Below are 23,728 nucleotides of genomic sequence, written 5' to 3'. Positions count from 1 at the left end.
CAGACTTTTGTGAGGCGTGAGGTTGGGAGAGTGGAAGCCACAGAACCCTGGCATGTGGGGCTTCCCAAGGGCAGGGAGCTTGCAGAATGGAAGGGTCACGGCCTCAGATTCCACAGTGTGTGGGCTGGTCCCTTGGGCTCCCTGGGCTGAGCCCCGCCTGAGTGAGTGGGGGCCACACCCTTGTGGGCAAGGCTGCCCCCAGATGCCCCCCAACCCTGGGGGGCAGGGAGGGCTCCACACAGCTCTCCCAGACGTGGCTTCTGTCCCTGCCAGGCTGGTCCCACCCCGTGATGGCACTGAGCGAGTGGGAGGGTGGGGGCAGCCCTCATGGGCTAGGCAGTGGTGTGGCCCCACCTGGAGTGGGCTGCACACCAGGCACGAGGCCTCTGTCAGGGTGCAGGGGTAGGGGCCGTGAACCAGGAGGGAGGCGCACAGGCTCCCAGGTCCCGCCAGGACCTCCAGATGGAGGGAGGCCTGGGGCGGAGGGGGGGGGGCAGTGGGCTGCAGACCAGGAGGGAGGCCTGGGGGGGGTGGGCAATGGGCTGCAGACCAGGAGGGAGGCCTGTGGGGGGGTGGGCAATGGGCTGCAGACCAGGAGGGAGGCCTGTGGTGGGGGGCAGTGGGCTGCAGACCAGGAGGGAGGCCTCGGGAGGGGGTGGGGTGGGTAGGGGCTTCGGACCAGGAGGGAGGCCTGTGGGGGGGGGCGGGCAATGGGCTGCAGACCAGGAGGGAGGCCTCGGGAGGGGGTGGGGTGGGTAGGGGCTTCGGACCAGGAGGGAGGCCTGTGGGGGGGGGCGGGCAATGGGCTGCAGACCAGGAGGGAGGCCTCGGGAGGGGGTGGGGTGGGTAGGGGCTTCGGACCAGGAGGGAGGCCTGTGGGGGGGGCGGGCAATGGGCTGCAGACCAGGAGGGAGGCCTCGGGAGGGGGTGGGGTGGGTAGGGGCTTCGGACCAGGAGGGAGGCCTGTGGGGGGGCGGGCAATGGGCTGCAGACCAGGAGGGAGGCCTCGGGAGGGGGTGGGGTGGGTAGGGGCTTCGGACCAGGAGGGAGGCCTGTGGGGGGGGCGGGCAATGGGCTGCAGACCAGGAGGGAGGCCTCGGGAGGGGGTGGGGTGGGTAGGGGGCTTCGGACCAGGAGGGAGGCCTGTGGGGGGGGCAGTGGGCAGCAGACCAGGAGAGAGGCCTGGGGTGGGGTGGGGTAGAGTGGGATGGACAGGGGGCTGCGGACCAGGAGGGAGGCCTGGGTGGAGGTGAGCAGTGGGCGGCTGGTGCTCAGCACTCCCTGTGCCAGGACGGCTGTGCTGATCCATGCAGGTGTGCTGCCGGTGTGCCGGGTCTGCACACACCCAAAATTACACGGTTCACTTGTCCATGGTGCTACAGGAAGCCAGGAGAGAGGCCAGGACAAAACAGGAACTGGGGGTCATCGGACCTGTGTTCTGCCTGCGCCCCCTGTTTGCCCCTGGCCATCGGTCTACCCCATCTCTCCATCCCTCCATCCGCCCCTGTCCCTCCATCCCCCTGTCCCTCCATCCCTCTGTCCTTCCAGCCCTTCCAGCAGGTGCCTGCGGACAGGATGCTGCTCACGGGTTTATACCACAAGACACAGAGCCCTTGGGAGTTGGGTGCTACGGGGGTGTCCTGAGACGGAGAGACAGAGAGAGACTCAGATGGAGAGACATAGAGGCAGCCGCCCCCCCAAATTGGGGCAGCAGCCGCCTCAGAGCCTTCACTTCTGCCCAGCGTTGGACCCGGGGCTTCAGGGTGAGCACATCTGGGGTGCCCAGAGTGGCTCCTGCTGGAGATGGGAGCTCACGAAGCAAAATAAATGATGCTGTGATGCTGGCCATACACTGAGTGCTCCACAGCCACCGCCGTGGACATTCCCCTTGCCAGGGTCCAGGGGTCCCGTGACATCGAGAGGGCAGACAAGGGCCCGGCCTGGTCCCAGGAGTCAGGGAGGCCGCCGCGGAAAGGCCTGGTCACCAAGGCCAGTGCGGGGCCACGGGGCACTGCAGACACAGCCCGGCACAGGGGATGTTGTCCGTCGCCGTGAGCACACTGGCCTGCCGTCTCCCGGGATCTGGTGTCCTCAGCCGTGGCCTGTCCCCCCCTGTGTCCCCTGCTGTTGCTGCTGCCCCGAGGGCCCAGGACCTGCCTCTGCACACCAGCCGTGGAGCAGCTGCTTTCCCACGGGCTGGGCCAACCTCCGGGGCTGACAGAAATGGACCAGCCGAGGTTGTAGTGAAACACGGACAGCAGTCAAAATGAGGAAAAAATATCTAAAGATCATGAGTTAAAAAAAAAAAAAAATTTAATTCTCTTCTGACCAAAAGATAAGAAGAAAGAACCAGATCAATACATTGTGGTTAATCAGTTTCTTTTCCCACAAAGAAACACTTTTCTAGTGGGATTTTGCATCAAAAATCTAAATCCCAAGCTAGATGCTGTTAGGATTCCGTGCGCACTGTCGATTGTGCCTTGCGGACACTCGTAGCCGAGGGGACAGCAGCCCCTGCACGCTGACAGGGAGTTCAGCTGCGCCACCGGCTCCGTGTCCTCTCGCCAAGTAGTCGCTTGCGGACCGTGACCGTGAGGACGGGAGCGCAGTGCCTCCGGGAGCCTTGGCGGAACCAGCCGGTGGCGAGGTGCGTGCTGGGCCAGCGTCCGCGGCGACAGCGTTTGTCTGAGGCTCGTTCTCCTGGCGGCTGGGGGCAGGAGTGGCTCCCCGGGGAGGGGACGCCGCCCGAGACTGCCCCGCCTGGCCTCTGCCGGCTGCTGTCCCCACCCCCGAGGGGACTTCCTCCTTGGTCTGGTGTGAAGGCGATTCAGCCGCATCTTTCCTTTTCAGTGGTGCCGGCGTGCGCCTGGCGGGGCAGCTCCACCAGCCTCGCGCCTGGCAGGTTTGCCGCAGGCCGCTCCGTCCTTGGGTCTGCATACACGAGACGCTCATCTCCCGAGGCGTCAGGAGCTCCCTGCCACCTGGGGGTGTCTGGAGCACCGCCTGGCCGTGGCCCCCTGCACCCCGAGCGGGTGCCCCTACTCCGTGTCTTTGCTCAGGGAGCAGAGCCGTGTGGCGTCGGGGCACCCTCCAGCTCCGTCGTGTCCCCGGACTGCGGCCGGTGTTTGGTCACTCGCTGCTGTTACTCCACCACCCACCCTGCGTGTTGTGCTGCGTGGGCCCGGGGCTTCCCCGCTGCGGAGCGCTGTGCTTCCCCTGTGCACGATCCCGCGGGTGCTGTGTTTGCACAGCTGTCGCTGGCACCTGCCTGTCCAACTAGGCCTTCTGTGCCCGCCCCGGCACCATGTCTCGCCTGCCGGCCGCCAGGACCTCCAGCAGGTGGGCGTCCTGCGCCTTCTCCGACCTCAGGAGAGGCTCCCAGGCCATCCCCCCCGCAGGCCGTGTTCTCTGTGGGTCTGCTGCCGCTGTCCTGTGTCACAGGTAGAATTTTCCGCTCTGTGCTGCGCCCACCACCTCTCGCCCAGGCGGTCAGGGCCTACACACCGCCAACCGCCGCCCCCACCGGGAGCGCACACTCAATCTTCATTTCAAAATGCAACTTCATGCTGATTCACAGGGGCAAGGCGCCGCTATTTGTGACTTATCCTCGCATCCAAGTAACTCCTAGAAGGCACCAAAGTAATGTTTTAAAAAATAGGAATTAATGTTTTCATCCCAAGGCCACAGGACTGAAATTTTACTACCCCCCAAAACTGCAGCAGCTCTTATGTCCCTGACCTCTCACCGCTTGTCAGGATTGTGGCAGCGGTGAGGGTGTGTGTCTCCCTGTGGCCTCGTGCAAGGGCACATCGCCTCTCGTTTATTTCAGGGTAAGTCCCGGGACCTGAGTTAAAGTTGACAGTTCAGTAAATATTTGAAATCCCTTGTCCACTGAATTTGCAAGATTCTAATGGAAAATGAAGCCCAATATGTTTGCTCTGTTTCCATGTACAGAAAATATGAATTTTTGTTTTTGTAGATGAGGATCTTCACGCTCAGCCGAAGAGAAGAAGAGCAAGAAAGCATAAATCAAGGAAAAGCCTTAAAAATCCCAACAACGATGGTGCAGAACGAGCAGAAGTAGAAAAACAGCAGAGTCTTTTACCAGAAAACCTGCAGCCACGGCACGCAGATGGCCCCACAATCAGCAAAAATAAAAGGAGGAAGCTGAAGAAGCAGCAGCAGATGAAGAGGAAGAAAGCGGCTGGCCTGACAGCAGCCTCTGGCGGCAACTTCACATACCAGCCGGAGGAGGGCGACAGCGAGTGGGCGGCCGGGCTGGAGAGTGATGGGGCGGAGGATGCGGAGGACCAGGCAGAGGATCACAGGGAGGACCACACGGAAGACGGCACCCGTGTCCTCGGGGAGGGTTACGAGGAGGACGGTGCCCGTGTCTTCAGGGAGGACGACGGGGAGGACGGTGGCCCTGCCCTTGGGGAGGATTATGGGGAGGATGGCACCTGTGTCCTCGGGGAGGACCGCGCTGACACCCACGAGGAGGACCCCAGGGAGGATCACGGGGAGGACGATGAAGACACCAGTGGGGAAGATGTTAAAAACACCAACGAGAAGGCAGACGATATCCTAAACTTTTTGAAGTCAACACAAGAAATTTATTTTTATGATGGTACGTTCTTTACTGTTCTTTCAAATAATGGCATCCACTTATTTGGAAAAGTAAAGTATAGTAAAATATATAAATGTTTAAAATACGAAATGTGAAAATATTCAGTGGTGAACATAAGTCTTTAGTTTTGAGGCAAAGACCAGAATATGTGGACTCTTCACCCGGGTTGGAGTGTCCCGGTGCTGGAGGCGTTGCACTCCTCACGTAGCCGGCCCCTGCACCTGACTCCCGTGAACCTGCCTCAGAGGCTGGCGGTGTTCTCAGCTCTGTTGCCTCAGGAAAGGTAAGTCCAGGTGGCAGGTGTGGTGGACTCACGTGCCTTGTCCTCAGCTCACAGGGAAGGAAAAGTGCAAGCACGACCGTCTCCTCTGGGACATACGCTGCTCCCCACATGTAACCTGCGGGCTTCAGGTTCTCAGTGAGCGCCCTGGGCAGCTGTGGATGCAGGAGGTGGAGGAGAGCAGATTGGTCCTCTTGGGTGGTGGTTCCTCAGGTTTGCCTCGAGCTTACTGACAGCTGACCTCAGGGTCAGGAAGCAGCAGGTCCTCAAGCAGCACGGATGGAGGCGCCCAACATGGATGTTCCCATTCCCACCACACCCCCAGCGGATGCAGGCCGGGCCGGGCTTAGCGGATCCCGATGCAAGTGAGAACATGACCCTATGGACAGGGTTGAGGAATGTTGGCTGTGTGGTCATTTAGGAGATGAGACTGATCTGAGCAAGGCAGAGAAAATAGCACTTTTAACCTTCAGCACATGTGTCAGCACTTTGTACTGACAGAGTGAAAACAAGCGTTAACACACGTGCAAAGTTAGGAGGAAGAGAGCTGGTGCATGGCAGAGCCGAGGAGCCTCAGAACCACCTCAGGACGGGCTCCACTCGCTGGATCCAGGAGGTTGTGCAGGAGTCGCCTGAGAGGGCAGACCTCGGAGGAGGTGACGGCTCGCCAGGGCCGAGTGGGGTTCGCACGGCCACCTTGTGCCCCGGGGCGGCTGTCGGCTGGCTGTGGGCCGTGCAGGAGGGTGATGGAAGGGCCGGCCAGCCCCTGGGAGCACACAGGCCGGCAGCACAGCGTCAGCAGCAGAGCAGGCCATGCAGGGAAAGGCAGGCCTCAGGGCTGCGGGGAAAAGCAGGCACGCTGCTAGGAACGGCCAGGTGCCCAGCCCCCGGTGCGAGGGTCGGACACCCAGGACCTTCAACAGCATGGTGGGCCCTTCGGGCAGCACAGAGGGCCACGCGCTCAGAGCAGGGGCAGGCAGGGTGCGCAGGCACCACAGCCTCCATGCTTACACGCTTACACTGGGCAGCAAAACCACAAGGAGAACGTGCTGTGGAGGCACTGGGGCCATCAAGGGGCATTTTAGAGGTGATTAAGTGCTCAAAAAACAGGGAGAAAATGGTGCAACATTTTTCTCCCATATTCACCAGATAGCTTTAGTCTATTTAGGTAGTCCAATGGAAATTCTGAGAAATATAACTCAACGCAGAGTCTAAGCAGCAGGTCAGGGTCAGCGTGAGAATCAGTGGCTGGAAAGCAGGTGGGATAGAACCTGCAGACAAGGGCACATGGGCGGACAGGTCTGACATACACACCTTGGGGCCAAGGGGGCTTGGGGTAGATGCGGGTGGGACTGACATGCACCAGGGGAGGGGGACAGGTCTGACACAGGTGCACGCCAGGGCCGGGAGGGGGTGCCAGCATGGGGAACGGGTCTGACATGCCTGTGGGGACTGGGAGGGGGTATGGGAGTGGGGGACAAGATTGACCTGCACGTGGGGGCCAGACAGGCATGGGGCCGAGGCATAGGGCCCGTGTGCAGAGGCAGCAGTTGGGAACGGCCGTCAGGTCACAAGGTAGGGCTGTGTGCAGTCCAGCAGCACGAAGGCGACACCAGCACAGCCGAAGCACGTTCTGTCGAGGAGCGAGGATGAAGGGTAGAGACAGGCGCCTCCGGGAGCAGGGAGCGCAGGGGCTTGCGGCTCAGTGGGAGGGGCCTGAGGCTGGTCTGCAGGGCTGGGCCACTCGCCCCCCCATGGCCTATTGGAGGGCAGGTGTCCTGCAGCCTCCCGCGGGTGGGGTGTATGAGGCTGAGGCTCAACCTTCTGCTCCAAGGGTGGCCTCTCATATCCCAAATGGTTCCTTCTGGGCAGGAACGTGCGAGGTTGACGAGGATAAACACGAACGTGCGTTTCTAAGTGGCCCTGGCTTTGCTTAGGCATGTCCCGGGCTGCGGCCTCCGCCGTCTCCGCGGAAGCTACGCAGGAGCTGTTCCGACGTCTTGGCGACCACAGCGTGTCCCGCGCGGATGTGCTCCTGATGCATCACATGAAGACGCTGTTGCTCCTGCGAGACACCGAGAGCCTGCGGCTCGCCCTGGACAGGCTGCCGGCGCTCTGCACCCTGCCGCCCGGTACGTACCGCGCCAGTGGGCGCTGCGCTGCTTCGGGGTTTGCCTGGGAAAACCTCACACTGCACCGGAGTGGCCAGGGGTCGGAGGTCAGGTGTCAGAACACACAGGCATGCGGGGGTGGCTTCCAGCGTCTCTGCTGGAGCTAAGTGATCCTGGGGAGAGACGCGGAAGCCGGGCCTCTCGTCTCCCAGACTGGGAGCTACCAACTGTTGGGGCCAAGCTCCCTGTGTTTAAACGGCAGTGAAAGCACCCTGTCCCCCTTTCCCACTCTGCTGCACGGGTGGGAGGGAACCCCGCCCTCTGAGTGTCCGGGACAGAGGTGAGTCACAAGATGACCTTTCGCTTGTGCATCGGTCGGCCTTGCCCGGCTGCCCGCTCCCCAGAGATGGTAGGACCTGGGGGCCAGCCGTGCTCAGGTTCACCCGGCCAGGGGGACTTATGGCCGCAGCTTGCAGTGGGCTGTGGGGGAGATACCAGGCCACGGGAATGTGCAGACATGGAGTGCCAGAAAATTGGCCTTTTTCTAGAGAAGCACCGTGCAGAGCCCCATGCCGACCCACACCGGGCACAGGACACCTGTCCAGCTGAGTGGGATGGGCTCTGCTGACTGCTGCAAGGGAATGTGACCATGATGACTGTTTCCACCCGGAAATCTCACGGTCCAGCTCAACAGTCAAGACTAACACAGCATCAAATCAGGTCAGGGTCAGAGTTAAGGAGACCAGGAGGTGACATTCCATGTACACGCTAGACTGGACACCACAGAGAAGGAAATCCCACAGGGAGGGGGTATTCATGCAGCCAGGGATAGGTGCACTGGGCTGGAGTATGGCGGGTGTCCCATGGGGGGGAGGGGGTCATGGGTGCGGACACGCAGGATGGAGGATGACCTGAGAGTGGTGTCGGCCTGAGTGCAGTTGTGCCTGAGGAGCCCGGCAGCCAGTCATGAGCTGTGAGCTCTGAAGGGCTGGAGGATCAGGAGCCAGGTCGGATGGGGCCAGTCTGGATGCTGGCTGGGCACCCCGGGTGGGGACCTAGGATGGGGAAGGTCACCAGTGGCCACGTTACAGAGCAGAGAGGGTGCAGGAGCCCAGAGACCCCATCTGGGAGCCACTGCAAGGAGGCGACGAGAGGGTGGAGGGGAGCGTGGGTAAGCTGCAGGGGAAGAGCCACTGACCGACCCCGGGGGCCTTCTGTGGGAAGCCCAGCTAACCCAGTGTCAACCTTGGCTGTCCTACGTGGAACATTTAACAAACTCAAATTTCCATAATAAAGTTCTAGCTCAAATTGCAGAAAGCCAGTTTTATTAAGTTAAACACATACAAAGGTATTTGAGATAAAAACAAAGTCATTTAGAATTTTTAAAGTTTTTGTTGTGTTCCTCAGGCTGCAGCCTTTGTCACACGTTGCTCTGAAATGCGTCGGCAGGGTTTTCAGCAGCAGTTGGGGACTTAGCAGAAGAAATGTTTCTCTCTGTTTCTTATGTGAAAATCACAGGACAAGCTCGTCTATGGGCACACTTAAGCAGTTGGTAGAACTAAAACTTAATTGAAGCACTTTTCGTAAAAGTGGATTATTTGTCAGCGCATGTAGGATACACAGTCGGAGTTTTTCTATTTAAAGCAATTTTGCAAACAAAGTGTGCAATGAACGGCGAAGCCTTGTCTTCAGAGACCAGCACGTGTGACACAGAGCTGCTCCTGGCAGTGGTGCAGGAAGCCTGCAGACAGGTGCTGGGCACTGGCTGGGTTCAGGGGGCTGAGTGCGGCTGGCTGGGCACAGGTGATAGGTGCGAGGGGCTGGGCACAAGGTGGGCACAGGTGGCTGGGCGCTGGCTGGGTGCAGGTGGCTGGGTGCAAGGTGGGCACAGGTGCTGGCTGTGGGCTGGGTGCAGGTGCTAGGCGCGGGGGGGGCACAAGTTCTGGGCGTGGGCTGGGCACAGGCAGCTGGGTACAGGTGCCGGGTGTAGGTGCCAGGCACAGGTGGCTGGGTGCAGGGTGGGTGCAGGCTGGGCGTGGGCTGAGTGCAGGTGGCTGGGCATGGGCTGGGCACAGGTGGGTGGGTGCTATTGGCTGCATTTTGTGAGCCGCAGAGGGTCCTCGCACAGCTCTGTCACCAAGACTCCCGATGCATGGTGGCTTCCTGGCCAGGCCGTAGACCAGCCCCCTGTTTCTGGAGTTAGGACAGAAGCTGGTGGCAGGAACCAGGGCCCGGCTCACAGACGCCTTACATTCCCCGCACCCTGGCGCCTGCGTTAGCACAAGTAATGCTGCCATCCAGGGTCCCTGTCACGCGAGCCTCCTTTACCCCTCGCAAGGGAATGGGGCCTCGGGGGCCAGGCTGCTGGCCCGGGCAGGGGGCACCTCGGAACGGCCTTAGCTGTGTGGGTCCATTCAGAGCCGGCAGTGGCTCGGGACCTCCCCATGACCCGGCTGCCTGCACCCAGGTGCCCCCGCTTAGGGACTCCTGAGTCTGGCCTTAGGTCACCCATGACCACACATCTGCCTGCATGTGGTGTCCGTGTGCTCGGGCGGTACATGCGGAGCCGTGGCCCGTGTCCTAAAGATCTGACCACACGTGCAGTCTGCAGGGCTCTCCCCCAAATGACATGCAGACTTCCAGAATGTGTGCTGGAGGACCCAGGGGCGCCGCGCACTGCCATCGACATCACTTCACGCTAGAGTTGTGCTTTATTAGGGTTTTTGTAGGTTCTACTTTGAATCTCCAGGCTACTGTCTCTAAAACGATAGTTTATAATTTTTGTTTTGGGGCTCTCTTGTTCTATTTTATTTTTGTTTGGTGTTCTGTTTGCTTTCCAGACCATGCCTCAGTGCTCTCAGCTTTCTTTAATTACTGGATCACCCACATCCTTCCTGAGAACCACACCACTGACTAAATCCGGGCATCTAAGAAGTGCTAACATTCAGCAAGAATATAAAAGGCAAACGTGAAATTAGCAGACAGGATTCCTACATATAAAGAAGATGGAATTCCCTAAATCTTCTTTGTGGCCTAAACCCCAGGAACTTTGAAAACATCTCTGCCGCCGTATTTACCGTGTGTTGTACACAGTGGGCAAGACGCAATTGGAGACATGGAATGAGAAATCGGGGTAAAATAGAAAGTCTTCAAATATCAGAAATTGCTTATGTCCCATATTACTCACCATGATCCTGTTTCTTTCATTCTTGTAAAAGTTGAAAGTGGACATCCTGTTAAATCTAACAAACTGTATAGTTAGAAGCTGTTATATATTTTTATAAAGTTAAATAACCCTGCATTTAAAAGTCTCTGTTTTAAGAATGTGTTACAGACATTAAATGTTCTGGTTTAAGTTGTTTGATTCTGGTTGAAGTTATTATTTTCTTCCTTATTTTCTCTTCTCTGCTTTGATGATACTGGTAACAACATTTTCCCGTTCTTTCCATTTGTCATGGCAACAGTCACCTGCTCTCAGGATTACTGCGGTTTAGAAACACCTGTCAGCTGGTGTACATTTTAGGAGGCCATTGGCTCTGTCCATGAAAAGAAATATTTTTTATTGTGGTGAAGCCTACATAAAATTCACCACGTTAGCCGTATTTAAGCTTACAATTCAGTGGCGTTGAGTAGCTCACCGCATCGGGCAACCACTGTTAAGGCTAAACAGCATCCGTTGTATGGATACGCCACTTCCTGTTTACCTGCCATCTGTCGGCGCCCCCGGGGCTGTTTCCTCTGTGTTCCTGTTGTGAGCCGTGCCTCCCTGGGCATCACGCCCGGCATTCTGCGTGCACACGTGTTTTCCCACCTCTCTGGGGTAGAATCGCCAGGTCCCACGGTAACTCTGTGTGTGACTTCTCGAGGAAATGCTGGTCTGCCATCCGCAGCGGCCACCCCGTCCCACATCCCACCAGCCCCGCACGGAGGTGCCGCGGCCCCACGTCCACACCGACACCATCGTCTCCTATGGCCTTGATTACCGTCCTGACGGCCACCAGGTGGTGTCTCATGGTTTCTGTTTACGTTCCCCTGATGTTGAATGTTTTTGAGCATCTTTTCATCTACTTGTTGGCCATCCTTTCTTTCAGGGAAATGCCTGTTTAAGTCTTTGTCCTGGGGCACCTGGGTGGCTCAGTCGGTTAAGCATCGGCGTTGTAATCTCAGGGTCGTGGGATCAAGCCCCATGTCGGGCTCCCTGCTCCACGGGGAGACTGCTTCCCCTTCTTCTCCCTGCTCGTGTTCTCTCTGTTGGTATCTCTGTATCTCTCAAATAAATAAAATCTTAAAAAAAAAAGTCTTTGTCCTTTAGTGAATTTGATTATTTGGTTTTTGTCATTGGATTATAAGAGTAATACATAAATTCTATATATTAAAAAAGTAATAAATTCTGGATATTAACACTTTACGAGAGAAATTATTTTGTCGTGTTTTCTCCCATTCTGTTGCCTATCTTTTTCTCTCTCTCACTACTGTTGTTTGATGCACAGATTGTTTACCTCTTGATGGAGTCCAACTTAATGTTTTTCTTTGTCACTGGTGTTTCTGATGTCCTATCCAGAAAATAACTGCCAAACCAGGATCATAAGATTTTTCCCTAACACTTTCTCCCAAGAGTTTCATAGTTCTTTATAACATTTAGGTCTTTGATCCATTTTGAGTTAATTTTTGTATATGGTGTAAGATCAGAATCTGATTTCATTCTTTTGTGCGTGGATATTCAGTTTCCCAGGATCGTATGCTGAGAAGTCTGTGCTTTCCCCATCGACCAGTCTTGGCACCCTTGTTGACATTCATTTGACCGAATACATGAGGGTTTATTCAAGGCTGTCTGTTATATTCCACTGGTCTGTATGTCTGTCCTTATGCCAGAACAACACTCTTTTCATTACTATAGCTTCATAGAAGGTATGAGATGGGGAAGTGTGTGTCCCCCAACTTAGTTCTTTTTTAAGATTGTTTTGGCTATTTGGGACCCTTTGAGAGTCCATGTGAATTTTAGGCTAGAGTTTTCTATCTCTGGAAAAAACACGTTCGGTATTTTTATAGGGACTGCATTGGACCTGGCCATCACTTTGGGTGGGGTGCACATCTTAACACTATTATTAAGTCTTTCACTCCATGAACATGGGATGTCTTTCCATGTACATATGTCTCCTTCCAAATTCCATACATATGTCTCCTTCCAAATTCCTACTACAGTGTTCTGTAGTATTGTGTGTACTAGTCTTTCTCTCCATCGTTAAGTTTATTCCTAAGCAGTTTGTTCTTTCTGATGTGATTATGAATGAAAGTGTTTTCTTCCTTTTCAGATTGTTCGTCACTAGTACAGAAATGCAACTGATTTTTGTATATTGGTTTTGTGTCCCGCAACTTTGCTGACTTTGTATGTTAGCTGTAAAGTGGGGAGTGTGTGTGTATCCCTTAGTTTTCTGTGTATAAGATCATATCATCTGTGAAAGACCTCATTCTGTCTCCTTCCTTCCAATTTGGAAGCCCCAATCTCAAGAGGTCCTCTTACCTCATCATCCATCCATGTCCTGAAGAGATGCCTATTCCACTAAGTAGAACCTTCTGGAGGCAGATTGGGACGGCCAGGTTCTGGGGATCCATCAGCGTTGCAGCTAGGAGCTGTGAGGCACCTTGAGCTTCATAAAAGTCCGTAAGTGGAGCCACCAGCCAGACCTGGGCTGTGACTGTGAGAACGAGTGCCCGTGCACAGAGTGGGCACACGTCCTAAAGGGGGTGTTTCGGGGAAGCCAGACCTTGCTGTGGGAGAGGGGACAGCATCATGGTTCATCACCGTTCACTCTTTTGACATCTTCCTCCCCACGTCTACATGAGCAGCCTCCTCACCCACTGCCTCTTCCTCTCCCCTCAAGGTAAGTCAGCATAGAATGTGGGTAAGAGGGGTCATGCCTCTTCCCGCTGAGACCATGTCAGCCACTGCTTGCCCTCAGGGACCCCCTGGTTGGCCTCCGGAAACCGGACTTCCTGGTTATAACCCTCCCCACAGGGCCTGTGAATTAATAAGCCGTGTCTGCCAGTATGAAAATAGATGTTAACAAATTCATGTTTTTCCTATTAATTCTCAGTGTCCAATGTGTGTCTTTTAATTATGAACAATTTACATTTTTTCTGTGCAGAACAAGTTAATACACTGTTGATAGAGAGGAAAACCCTCCGGTTGGCAGACAGATGGGCCCTGCATTCCGTCTCTCCTCTCAGCATGGAATCCCTGTCAACCTCCACCCCCGCCCCCGCCCCACCTACTTGGGTCTGACCTTTGTTTCCCAGACCAGACTCGGAAATACGAAGGAGCAGGATGTAATCCCACAGGCAGGCTGCGGGGGTCAGTGGGTTTTGTGTGCCATTCTAATTCCGAGAAGAAAAGAAGGCCTCTTGTAGAGAACAAAAGCAAATAATCCTGTCTCTCATGTGTCAGCATAAACGTGGTAATCTGTTTACCACCACGGGGGTGAAGTCGGGTAATAACGAGATCAACTTATCGTTTATAATAGGGCAGAGTCTTCGTGGAGTCCACATGACTTGTTCTCTGTGAACCACACCAGTCACGACAGAGAGGGAAGCTCTCGGGAAACATGAGGCGTGTTTATCAGCTCGCTGAGTGAGGCAGTGGTGCCTCCGGGACAGGCCTGTCCACACCTTCCTGCCGCCCTGAGACCCTGAGGCCCCAGAGAGGCCGCATGCACGCTCAAGCACTTCCGGCCCACACACCACTGCTGTAGTGTTTCTAGAGAACAGCTGTCCTGAGTTCACCTGCACCACGTGGCCGATTCTGGATTTTTCTTCTGTGTCCAGCACTTGCTTGAGCCCCAGAGATTTCTGCAGGGGGCTTGTCTTCTCATTTGGGGCGTACACTCTTCAGAGAATTGGATGAAAACATTGGACCCTCTCCAAAATGAGGGACAGATGCACATGTCCACCCCACCCCGTACAACAAATATCGTGCACAACTGTGAAGAGGTTGCATATTCCCCAAAACCCAGTCACCAGTGTGTCAATATTCTACTTCTGCACAACAGATTACCACACACCAGTGGCTTGAGACAGCACCTGTTTATTCCCTCCCGGTGTGTGGGGGTCAGGGGCGCAGGCCATGCACCTGGATCGTGTGCTCAGTGTGGGACCCAGGGAATATAACAAAAATCCCCAACCCCTGGACAAGCAGAGCAGGACTGACTTCATTTCGTGCTGCCCCCGCCTTGGGCCCACCTGCTTAGGGCACTGCCCCACCCTAGTCAAACCCGGGGCACACCCTAATCTGAAATCGGCTCAGAGATAGGCCAGTTCAAATGGATGCTTTAGGGTAAAATGTAACTCAATCGGCCACCTGCGAGGGTCCGGACCAGCGGGACTGTGCAACTTTCTGTGTATCCCATTGGCCACTGGCCCCTATAAAGCTGCTACGCCTCTTAGTCCCTGCTCTGCTGTGTCAGGTGCACTTGGACCCAAGCTTGAGCTTGTAATAAACCCTTGTGTGTTTGCGTCGGTGTCGGCTCCTCGATGGTTTCTCGGATTCGTGATCTTGGGCACAACACTCAGAGCCTCACCAGGCTGTGGGCACAGCCCTGTTCTGATGGTTTAGGACTGAGGTCCTGGTGTTCTTGCATGGCCAGGACAAGTCTCAGCTCCCTAGGACCCCCACGTCCCAGCTGCAGGACCTTCTGAGGATTACTAAACTGGCAGTAATCCCTTCAAGGCCAGCGGAAGCAGCTGGGAAAAGCTGAGCCTTCTCAAGGGTTGCCCCTCCCGGAGGGGGCTCACCCATGGTGGTTTCCCCTTTGGTTAGTTTAAAACTGATGATTGGTGACCTTCGGGACAAGCTGTCGTTGTGCTCACACTGCTCACAGGGCATGCTGCCACTTCACTGTCCACCACAGGTGGGATGCCTGGTGCATGCACACGAGTCGGCACACTCGGGGGTCCCGTGCACACACGAAGGAGTTGGCACATGTGGGGGTCCCGTGCACACACGCAGAGTTGGCACATGTGGGGGTCCCGTGCACACACGCAGAGTTGGCACACGTGGGGGTCCCGTGCACACACGCAGAGTTGGCACATGCAGGTGTCCCATATACACACACACACACACACACACACATACGCATGTGTCAGCACACGCTGGTGTCTGGTGTCTGGGATTGTTGTAAATAAACGATTACCTCAAAGAAGTGTCCCAGTCACGGGGCCTGGTGCAGAGGGGAGGTGGGAACCTGGTTCCAGAAAATGGGCACTGAGTAACTTGGCCCCTGCAGATGATGCCTTTTATTTGGGGAAAGCACAATAGATTGAGCAATTCCTCCAGCCCAGATTCCTAAAGGTCTCCCCCCCCCCATGAGCCCATGTCTCACCTCTGGGTTCCATCTTCCTTTTAGCTGTTTAGATCTACAATATCAAGGTGCAGTCCACGTAGCAGACCCTTCTGCTTCTCCCTTCAGATGTCTCCGATGTACAGCCCCGGGGGACACCAAGGTCCGACGCGGGGGGTGGGCGGTGGGACGGGAGGGCGCTGCGGGCACTGGCCTCGGCCGAGAAGCCGCCTGGGGGCCCTGGGGGAGGGGGGACGCCGGGAGGGCACCTGGGGGCCGGCCGGAGGGGAGGGGGCGGCCGAGGTCCCTGCGGGAACCCCGCCGCCGTGTCGGGAAGGGCACCCACCGCCCGCGCCGCCCCGGAGCAGCGCCCAGGGCCGCAGCCACCGCGGGGCGCCCGGGTCAGGCCGGCAGGGCCAGCAGGTGCCAGCAGGTGCCAGCAGGTGCCGCGCGGTGCGGTGCGGGTCGCGCTCGGGTCGGGCTGCTGCGGGCGGTGGGTCCACGGGGTCCTCGGGGCGCCACAGGGCTCCGCGGGCCTCGCCGAGCGGCTCAAGCGCGGTTGGCCAAGCCCCAGACACGGGGCCTCCCCGCTCGCCCCTCGCCCCGCCGGGAGCCGCCGCCGCGACGTGCTGGGGGGCCGGGAGCGGGGCCGCTGGGCTGGGGACCTCCTGGCCGGCGCCTCCCCCTGCCCCCGGGAGCCCCGGCACGGACGGCGGCAGCCGCCAGGAGGCCTGGGCGCCGGGGCGAGGGCAGCCCGGGGAGGCGGGGGGAGCCCTGGGAGTGCGGGAGGAGGGGAGGGGCGGGGCGGGGGCGGGAGGAGGGGAGGGGCGGGAGGGGGCGGGGCGGGGCGGGGGCGGGAGGAGGGGAGGGGCGGGCGGATGTGCGAGGAGGGGCAGGGCGGGAGGGGGCGGGGCGGGTGCGGGCGGAGGGGGCGGTGCAGGAGGGGGGGGGGGGCGGAGGGGGGGCGGGTGCGGGAGGGGGCGGGGCGGGTGCGGGAGGAGGGGGGGCGGGTGAGGAGGGGGGGGCGGTGAGGAGGGGGCGGGGCGGGTGCAGGAGGGCGGGTGCGGGAGGGGGCGGGGCGGGTGCGGGAGGAGGGGCGGGGCGGTGCAGGAGGGGGCGGGGGTGCGGGACGGGCGGGGCGGGTGCGGGAGGAGGGGCGGGGCGGGTGCGGAGGGGGCGGGGCGGGTGGGGGGGGGGGGGGTGCGGGAGGGGCGGGCGGGTGCAGGAGGGGCGGGGGGGGTGCGGGAGGGGCGGCGGGGCGGAGGGCGGGGGGTGCGGGAGGGGGCGGGGTGCGGAGGAGGGGGGCGGGAGGGGGCGGCGGGGCGGGTGCGGGAGGAGGAGGGCGGGGCGGGTGCGGGAGTGCGAGGCGGGGCGGGAGGGGCGGGTGCGGGAGGGGGGCGGGGCGGGTGCGGGAGGGGGCGGGGCGGGTGCGGGAGGAGGGGCGGGGCGGGTGCGGGCGGGGGCGGGGCGGGTGCGGGAGGAGGGGCGGGTGCGGGCGGGGGCGGGGCGGGTGCGGGAGAGGGGCGGGTGCGGGAGGGGGCGGGGCGGGTGCGGGAGGAGGGGCGGGCAGGTGCGGGAGGGGGGCGGGGCGGGTGCGGGAGGAGGGGCGGGGCGGGAGGAGGGGCGGGGCGGGTGCGGGAGGAGGGGCGGGGCGTGGTGCGGGAGGGGGCGGGGCGGGGAGCCGGGAGGGGGGGCGGGAGCGGGTCTCTGCGCCGCAGCCCGCTGGGCCTCTGGGGTCAGGCGGGTCAGAGCGGCCCAAGCCGCCAGCCTCGGGGCAGACACAGCGGCGCGGACGGGACCGGCCCTGAGCGGGCATCGGGGCCTCCGGGCGCCGGCACCTGCCCCCCCCCAACCCCCCCCCCCCCAGCATCCCGGACCTTGCAGGCCCCTGCGCCGCAGACACGTAGCGGGGCGGGGGTCGCGCTCGCCGCAGGGCCTGCCGCCAGGCCTCACACCCACACTTCACCCGAAAGCTTGACCTCGGGAAACCCCGGGTCCATCGCCTCGTTGATTTGGCCTCGTTTCCTGTATTCGGCGCATCTTTAAGAACCTGGAGCTCGCTGGGCTTTGCTGTTGCCCGGGACGATCCGAACGATCGGGCACACCCAGAGCACGCGCCTCTCCTCCCATCCCATCGTGAATTTGCTGGAAATGGGTCACTTGTCCTGAGTGAGTTATTCGTGCTCTCCCAGGAGGGGCTTATTATGCCTTCAGATGACCCAGAACAGGCTTTCCACGCCGCCGCACTTGCTGGCTCGGGCCCACGTTGAGGGCCCCGAGGGTCCCCGCCGCCGCCGCGTGGGCCCGGCCGGTCCGAGACGAGATGGGCCCGTTCCAGGCGGCGCCGGGAAGCACAAGGCGAGCGGGAAGGTCTTGCTTTTGCAGGAAGCACCGAGTGCTCCAAGGTTAAAGGGGACTCACTGGAATGACAGCGGAGCCGGCAGCCTCCCGCTGGCCCAACTGGGGGTGGCGGAGGCATCCAAGGCAGCAAGGATGCTAGTGGATGAAGAGTCCTAATAAGCAGTGACAGTAAAGAATGTGCGGAGGAGGGAGAAGCCTTCTTCTTGCAGAGAAATGGCAGCTAATCCACTGGGAGAACCCGCGAGATGACAAAGGACGCTGCCCTCCCCAGGGAGTAAGGGGTGCAGGGCCCTGGGTGGGCTGGAGGTGCCCGGTCAGAATATCTCTGCATCACCCTGGAGCTGAAATGGGGAAGGAAGCAGGCGGCCCCCTGCCTCCACGGACTTGACCCTCATCAGGAGAGGACAGCAGCCATCCCGAGGTGCTCCCACGACAGTCGACATTGAGGGGATGGAGCAGACCCCACTGAGGTCCCCTTGCCAAGTCCGTGAAACTTTCCCGAGTGTTGGGGGAGGGTGTCTGCCCTCTCAGGGTTTCAGCCTGATGCCCCCGTGGTGTCTGTGGTTTTCCATATAATCTGGGAAGAGAGAAAGCCTGTGTCTTCTCAGGACAGAAAGAAAGCAAACACCGGCAAGGGTGCCCAGTGAGGGGGTTGTCAAGGTGGGAGACACGCGGGCTGTTATTTCTGCTTCGCCGTGGGATAGGACGTGTTCAGGCAGGAAGCTGGGGGTAAAGGGTTAGCTCACCCAGGGGCACACGGAAACTGCTCTGGGTGGCTTTACGGGCGTCGGGGCTTGTTGTCACGATGGGCTTGAACAAGCCTCGCTAGGAAGGGTAGGTGCAGAGACTGCCGCCCACTGGGAGGGTCGCCCGCAGGCCTCTCCCTTGCCTGGCGCTCAAGAGTGTGGGTATTTGGGCTGAGACGTTCAGGGCCTGCCTTCCACCCAGTGCAGAGAAGCCGCTGCCTGGGTCACTCCTGCCTTGATTCAGGGCAGCAGGTGGCGGCCCCCTATGTCCTGGACCAGAGAGATGCTCCCTGGCCCTCCAGGTCCCTGGGTGAAGCCCTGGGTGGGGGGCCGCTGGGGCCTGATCCAGTCTGCCAGTGGCTCCCGCCACCCGCCGTGGGTCAGCAGCCCTTAGTGCCATGCAGTAGGAGGAGTTTCCCACCTTCACAGCTCTCCCTGAACCTACTGCTTGGGAGCCGCCACCGCAGACCTCAGGCTGAGCTCACAACTCATGATGATGAGGAGAAGGGAGAGGAAGCCAAGGCTTCACACCTTTGGAAGCCAACGGCCTTAGCAGATCTAGAAAATCAAGTCCTCATCCATTGGCACAAAACAGAGTGAGAGAAAAGGCTGTGTGTGGATAAAGAGTGATCACGAGGGATAAAAGAGCCGCTGATTAACTCAGCAACTGGGGTCCAAGACAGAGGAACAGCCATCCAACCACACAAACAACCAACCACACATACAACCAAACAACTATACAACCAAACACACGAACAACAACACACCAACCAAATAACCACACACTAACCAGCCAACCAACCAACCGCAAACCAACCAACCAATCACACAAATAACCAAACACATGAACAACCAACCAACCAACCAACCAACCTGCCACTTAACTAATCAACTATACAACTAACATACCAAATAAACAAGCACAAAACCAAACCACAACAGAGCAATCTATCCAACATGACAGGTGTGTGGTTTACCAGAGCACTTATAATTTGAAACATGAAAACCTGTTCTTCTGTAAAAATTGGAAGTCTCTGAGAGAAGGGCAAAAAGAAACTAATGAAATTCATATTAGATTTTTTAAATGTCAAAAGATTCCAAGGGAGTCCTGGATATGCTAATAGACACACACAAAATTCTCTGCAGGTTTGATTATTATTTGCTGTGTTTGATTCACTTACAGCCAACTGTAGCTCTAGGGTGTCTGAGCACAAGGGTAAAGTAGAATTTAGGAAAAGGTAAGTCACAGCTACAGCCTCCAGTCTAGAGATGACAGAGGACTTGACTTTTGGAAGATGCTCAGCCAAGATGAAGAGCAGAGCCAAATACTGCTGCTCTTCCCAAGGACTTGGGCTGACGCTGGGTCTAGCTGTGGACCCAGGCTCTGAAGAGACACTTCTGAGGATGCAGCGAGAGGACGGCTTCTGGTTTTCTAGTCTACAAAGCTCTCAGCAGCCTTCTGTTGTGAGTGTGGCTAAAAGGAATTTTTAACGGCAAATAAAGTGCCCAAGTTGCCAAACTGAAAATCGTTTACTTCCCAAAAAATAACCCAAAAAAAAAAACCCCAAAAAAACAAGAAACCTTTCAGATACTCATGTTTTTAGTATGTATTCTCTCTTTTCTTGTGGATAGTAAGAAAGATTTTACCTATGCACATACCATTTTCAATTAGGGCAAACTGTACATTTATTAACAAAATTACTAATTAACATTGAAAAGGAGTTCAGGGAGGCAGTTCTGTTTCAGTGACAGAACGAGAGGGAAGCCATGAGATGCTCCCGAGGATCCCACACAAGGCAGACCATCTGCAGCTGAGCCATGTTGGAGCTCCCAACATGCTGGAGATCCTTGGGAGCATGGCTGGAGCAGGTGGGATTCAGTCCTGCATTTGCCGTATGTTTTCCCTCTCTCAGCTTGCTGAGAGTTGCCTTTGTGTTCATCAGCTCTCCCATTCCCACTCTGTCGGCCTGGTGATACACGGGAGTCTGGGAAGGAGGTCACAGAGACCTCCTGTGAGACCTCAGAGAGACCACAGCCCAACGGTGGAGGATGGAACTATGCCAAATATGCCACATGGGGCTAGCGGTGCACAGGTTGAGCCCAGACCAGGTTGAGGACCCTGCGGGACAGACTTGGTCTTGCATGCTCATACTTCCCCAACACTGCACAGGGGGATCCCAGGCATTTATAAGGTGCTTGCTGAGGATGTAGGGGAGGTTGGGAAGCTTCTCCTTGGCCCCCTGGGTTCTGGGCGGGGGCCCTGGAGGTTCACCCAAGGAAAACAGAGTGACACCCAAAAACAGCAGAGACCATTAGCAGGTAGATGGCGACCCTGACAGGAGAGGCTCCCAGGTGCAGCTAGTGGTGCTGGAATCTGGGCTCACACACATCTGAACAAAGAACAAACATCTTGTAGTGAGGTCACAACCCAGAGGAGGGGGTTAGGCTTTTAGGGGCAGCAAACCAGGGATGGTAGACATTGGGGAACTAGTGAGGGTACGGTTATTCAGGACCAGGGTGTCTGCTCGTGTGAGTGAGGGTCTAGCACCTGCCCTCCTCTTGCTGGTCGGGGCGGAGGCGGATGCCTTTACAGATGGGATTGATGCCCTGGTTTTAGGCAAATGGGAGGGGGCGGGTGTAGAGAGCTGCTCCTTCTCATTTGTCTTCAGCTCAAAATCACTGATATGCAAAGTGGCTTGTGTTGAGGGGTTGGTGCTGTGGCCCCTGTGAGGGGCCCTCTGGCTCCTCGTAGGGCCATCCAGCTGGGGTGCAGAGTGCCAGGGGCCTGCCAGGAGCGGTCAGGAAGGAGCAGGCCAGGGCTCGAGGGAGGAACCACTGTGGAGCAGGTGGGGGACACCCCGCGTGTGGTTAGCAGTGGTGCTCCTGGAAGTCTCTGCAAATGTCTGGAGAAGCCCAGCAGACTCTGGGCCGCAGACAGAAACATTCTGTCTCCTCAGAGCCCAGGGCTGCGTCCTGGAAGAGGGGGTCCTCGTGCACCAAGGAGTCCTTTCCTCGGTTCCCGCCGATGGAGAACAGAAGCGCCCGTGTTCTTCCAGCTGCAGGAGAGCCGCAGCCCAGAGGGCGGCAGGTCAGGCCCCTGCTGGAGTGGAGCCCGATCTCTGTGCCTCCTTTGGACAAACAGCTGCTCGAGTCCTTTGCCCATCTGTTATCTCAGCTGGTTTTGCTTGTGCGTGTGTTTAGCACACATTTTTATGAATCACTTCAATGTCACACGAGCCTTGTGACCCGGGTCTGTTTAGGCCACTTGAGTTCTCCAAACCTGGGCATCCCCGGGGGATGAAGTCACCGTCTTCCTCAGCCCCGTACCGGGAGGAATTCCTTGACCTGGAGTGACCACAAGACTGTCTCCCACGCCATGACCCGAGGGATGTGGGCGTGGGCAGGAGTGGCCATGAGGAGCAGCTGTCCACCTGCTGCCCCACCCACAGGCGCGCCCCCAGCTGCCCCAGAGACGCCCTTCCAACCAGCATCCCAGTGGCGGTTACACCTGCATTAGGCCGTGTCTCTTCGGCATCCGCTCTGGAGAAATGGGTCAGTTGTCCCCGGAGTGGCCCGTGTTCCCTGGGAGGCCGCTGTTTGCTCTCTTTTGAGCCCGCCTTCCTGGGGCCAGGGGAAGGCCCCGTCTCTGGGGTCAGTGTGTGACTCTGGTGACACTTGGCGCCTGCGGGCATTCTGTCCCTAGAGCACTCTGCAGATTGCTCCCACCGTTGGTGATGCTCTCCGGAACCGGGGTGCGTGGACACCAGGGGTGGGTGCCACACTCGCTCCTTTTCCTACTCCACCCCCCTCTCCCACAGTACCTGCCAGGCCTTCCTGTCCCCGTCACCTGAGGGCGACCACAGCTCCTCCTAAGAAGGAGGTGATGCTTCCAACATTCCTGGTAGTCACCAGCTTTCCAGGAGGGACTGGGTTTGATGGTCACCACGGGGGTAGGCGAGTGCTCTCTGTCTCTCCCTCCCATCTCTCTTGCCTCCCTATGGACTCGTGCACTTTCCTTGGGCCGACAGGTGCCCCTTCCAGCTCGCCCCTGTGTCCCTTGGGCGTGCAGCGTCTTTGGGTGCCTCCTCGCTCTCTGCAAGCTCCACATGCAGGTGAATCTCATCCTTTCTATTCCCCAGAGCTGGGATCAGCTGTTTCTCCAAGGAGTGCACGGGTGATTTCTTAAAATGTGCATCTCAGAAGCAGAATCAGTATCTTTGAGAATCTCTCTTCGCCACAGGCCCCCACACAATGTGGTTCGTAGCATCGGGCAGGTGTGGGGGGCCTTCACCCCACCAAACCCGCGCCGATCTGCCCGACATAAGGTGCTGAATACAAAACCAGAATGTCAGGTTTCTTCCTGCCCTAGACGGACACCCGAACTGGACCAGAGCGTGGATTTCCACCCCAAATAGCCCACGCTGACTTGCAGCATCCAATTCAAAGCAATTGAAACACCACTTTTGTGTTGACTCATCGGAAGGAGGCCGGTCGGAGCCAGGGAGCGACCGCTGAGCCGCGCTTCTCGAAGACCACTGAGCACTGCGGGGCCAGAGCACCCAGGGTCTCGAACTCGCAGAGGTTTCATTTGGCTAAAATTACTTTACTGCCTTTTTCCGCCTTTTCCAAACCACCCCAAAGATGGGACCCCAGACCTATTTCTAAATCACCCCGAGGGAGAGTCCACTGTCAGCTTGCACAATGCACCCCAGTGTTTTAATTCGGGATCTTCTCATCATGAATAAGCATATTTTAAGTCTCTGCAACTCCAGCCACCGCCTCTGGCTCCACCAGGCCAAGCGCAGCCTCGTCCTGCTGCCCTGGCCGTGCCCCGGGGCCCGGGGGCGAGGGCTCCCCCGTGAGGCCGGGTCAGTGCGGCCATAACCCGCCCTTAGGGTGTCCTCCTTGGTGTCGCGGCACCTGCCGCCTGGACGGGTGGACACAGGAGGCCGGGACCCCGCGCCCTCCGCAGCCGCATCCCCAGCCCGCGGCGCTCTGTGTCCGCCCGACAGCACCAGGCTGCGGCCCCGTGGTCGTCCCGCTCCTGCTGCAGCTCTGTGACCGCGCCGGGTCGGGCCAGCGCCGGGTCCGCTCGGAGTCTGCTTGGGGCCGCGCCCGCCACGGCTGAGCTGGGGGGACCGAGCGGCCACGTGGACACCGGGCCTCGGGCGCGCAGGAGGCGGACGGCGTCCCAGGGCACCGTGGACCAGGCACCGCGGACCAGGGCGCTGCAGACCGGGCACCACGGACCGGGCACCACAGATGGGGCA

The 23,728-nt window shown here is 58.4% G+C and overlaps 1 protein-coding gene across 8 annotated transcripts in view; it reads left to right on the top strand.

Annotated features, from left to right (window-relative positions):
• ERICH1 (glutamate rich 1) overlaps positions 1 to 10,378 on the top strand; it is a 46,906-nt gene extending 36,528 nt beyond the window's left edge. For 3 of the 8 annotated variants that reach the window (XM_041737563.1, XM_041737564.1, XM_041737566.1), the window contains 4 exons: positions 1,549 to 1,763; positions 3,980 to 4,627; positions 6,845 to 7,039; positions 9,859 to 10,378. In XM_041737563.1, the coding sequence (XP_041593497.1) occupies positions 1,549 to 1,763; positions 3,980 to 4,627; positions 6,845 to 7,039; positions 9,859 to 9,935 (1,135 nt within the window). In that variant the 3' untranslated portion in view covers positions 9,936 to 10,378. Of the gene's footprint in view, positions 1 to 1,548; positions 1,764 to 3,979; positions 5,273 to 6,779; positions 7,040 to 9,858 lie in introns of those variants that run through there. The other 5 variants (XM_041737562.1, XM_041737561.1, XR_005985081.1 and 2 more) reach the window with 4 other exon arrangements.
• The last annotated feature ends 13,350 nt before the right edge of the window (positions 10,379 to 23,728 follow it).

Source organism: Vulpes lagopus, chromosome 22 (assembly GCF_018345385.1).
Source record: "Vulpes lagopus strain Blue_001 chromosome 22, ASM1834538v1, whole genome shotgun sequence".
Lineage (NCBI taxonomy): Eukaryota > Metazoa > Chordata > Mammalia > Carnivora > Canidae > Vulpes > Vulpes lagopus.
The sequence above is the reverse complement of the archived record's forward strand: the minus strand, read 5'-3'. Positions and strand labels throughout refer to the sequence as shown.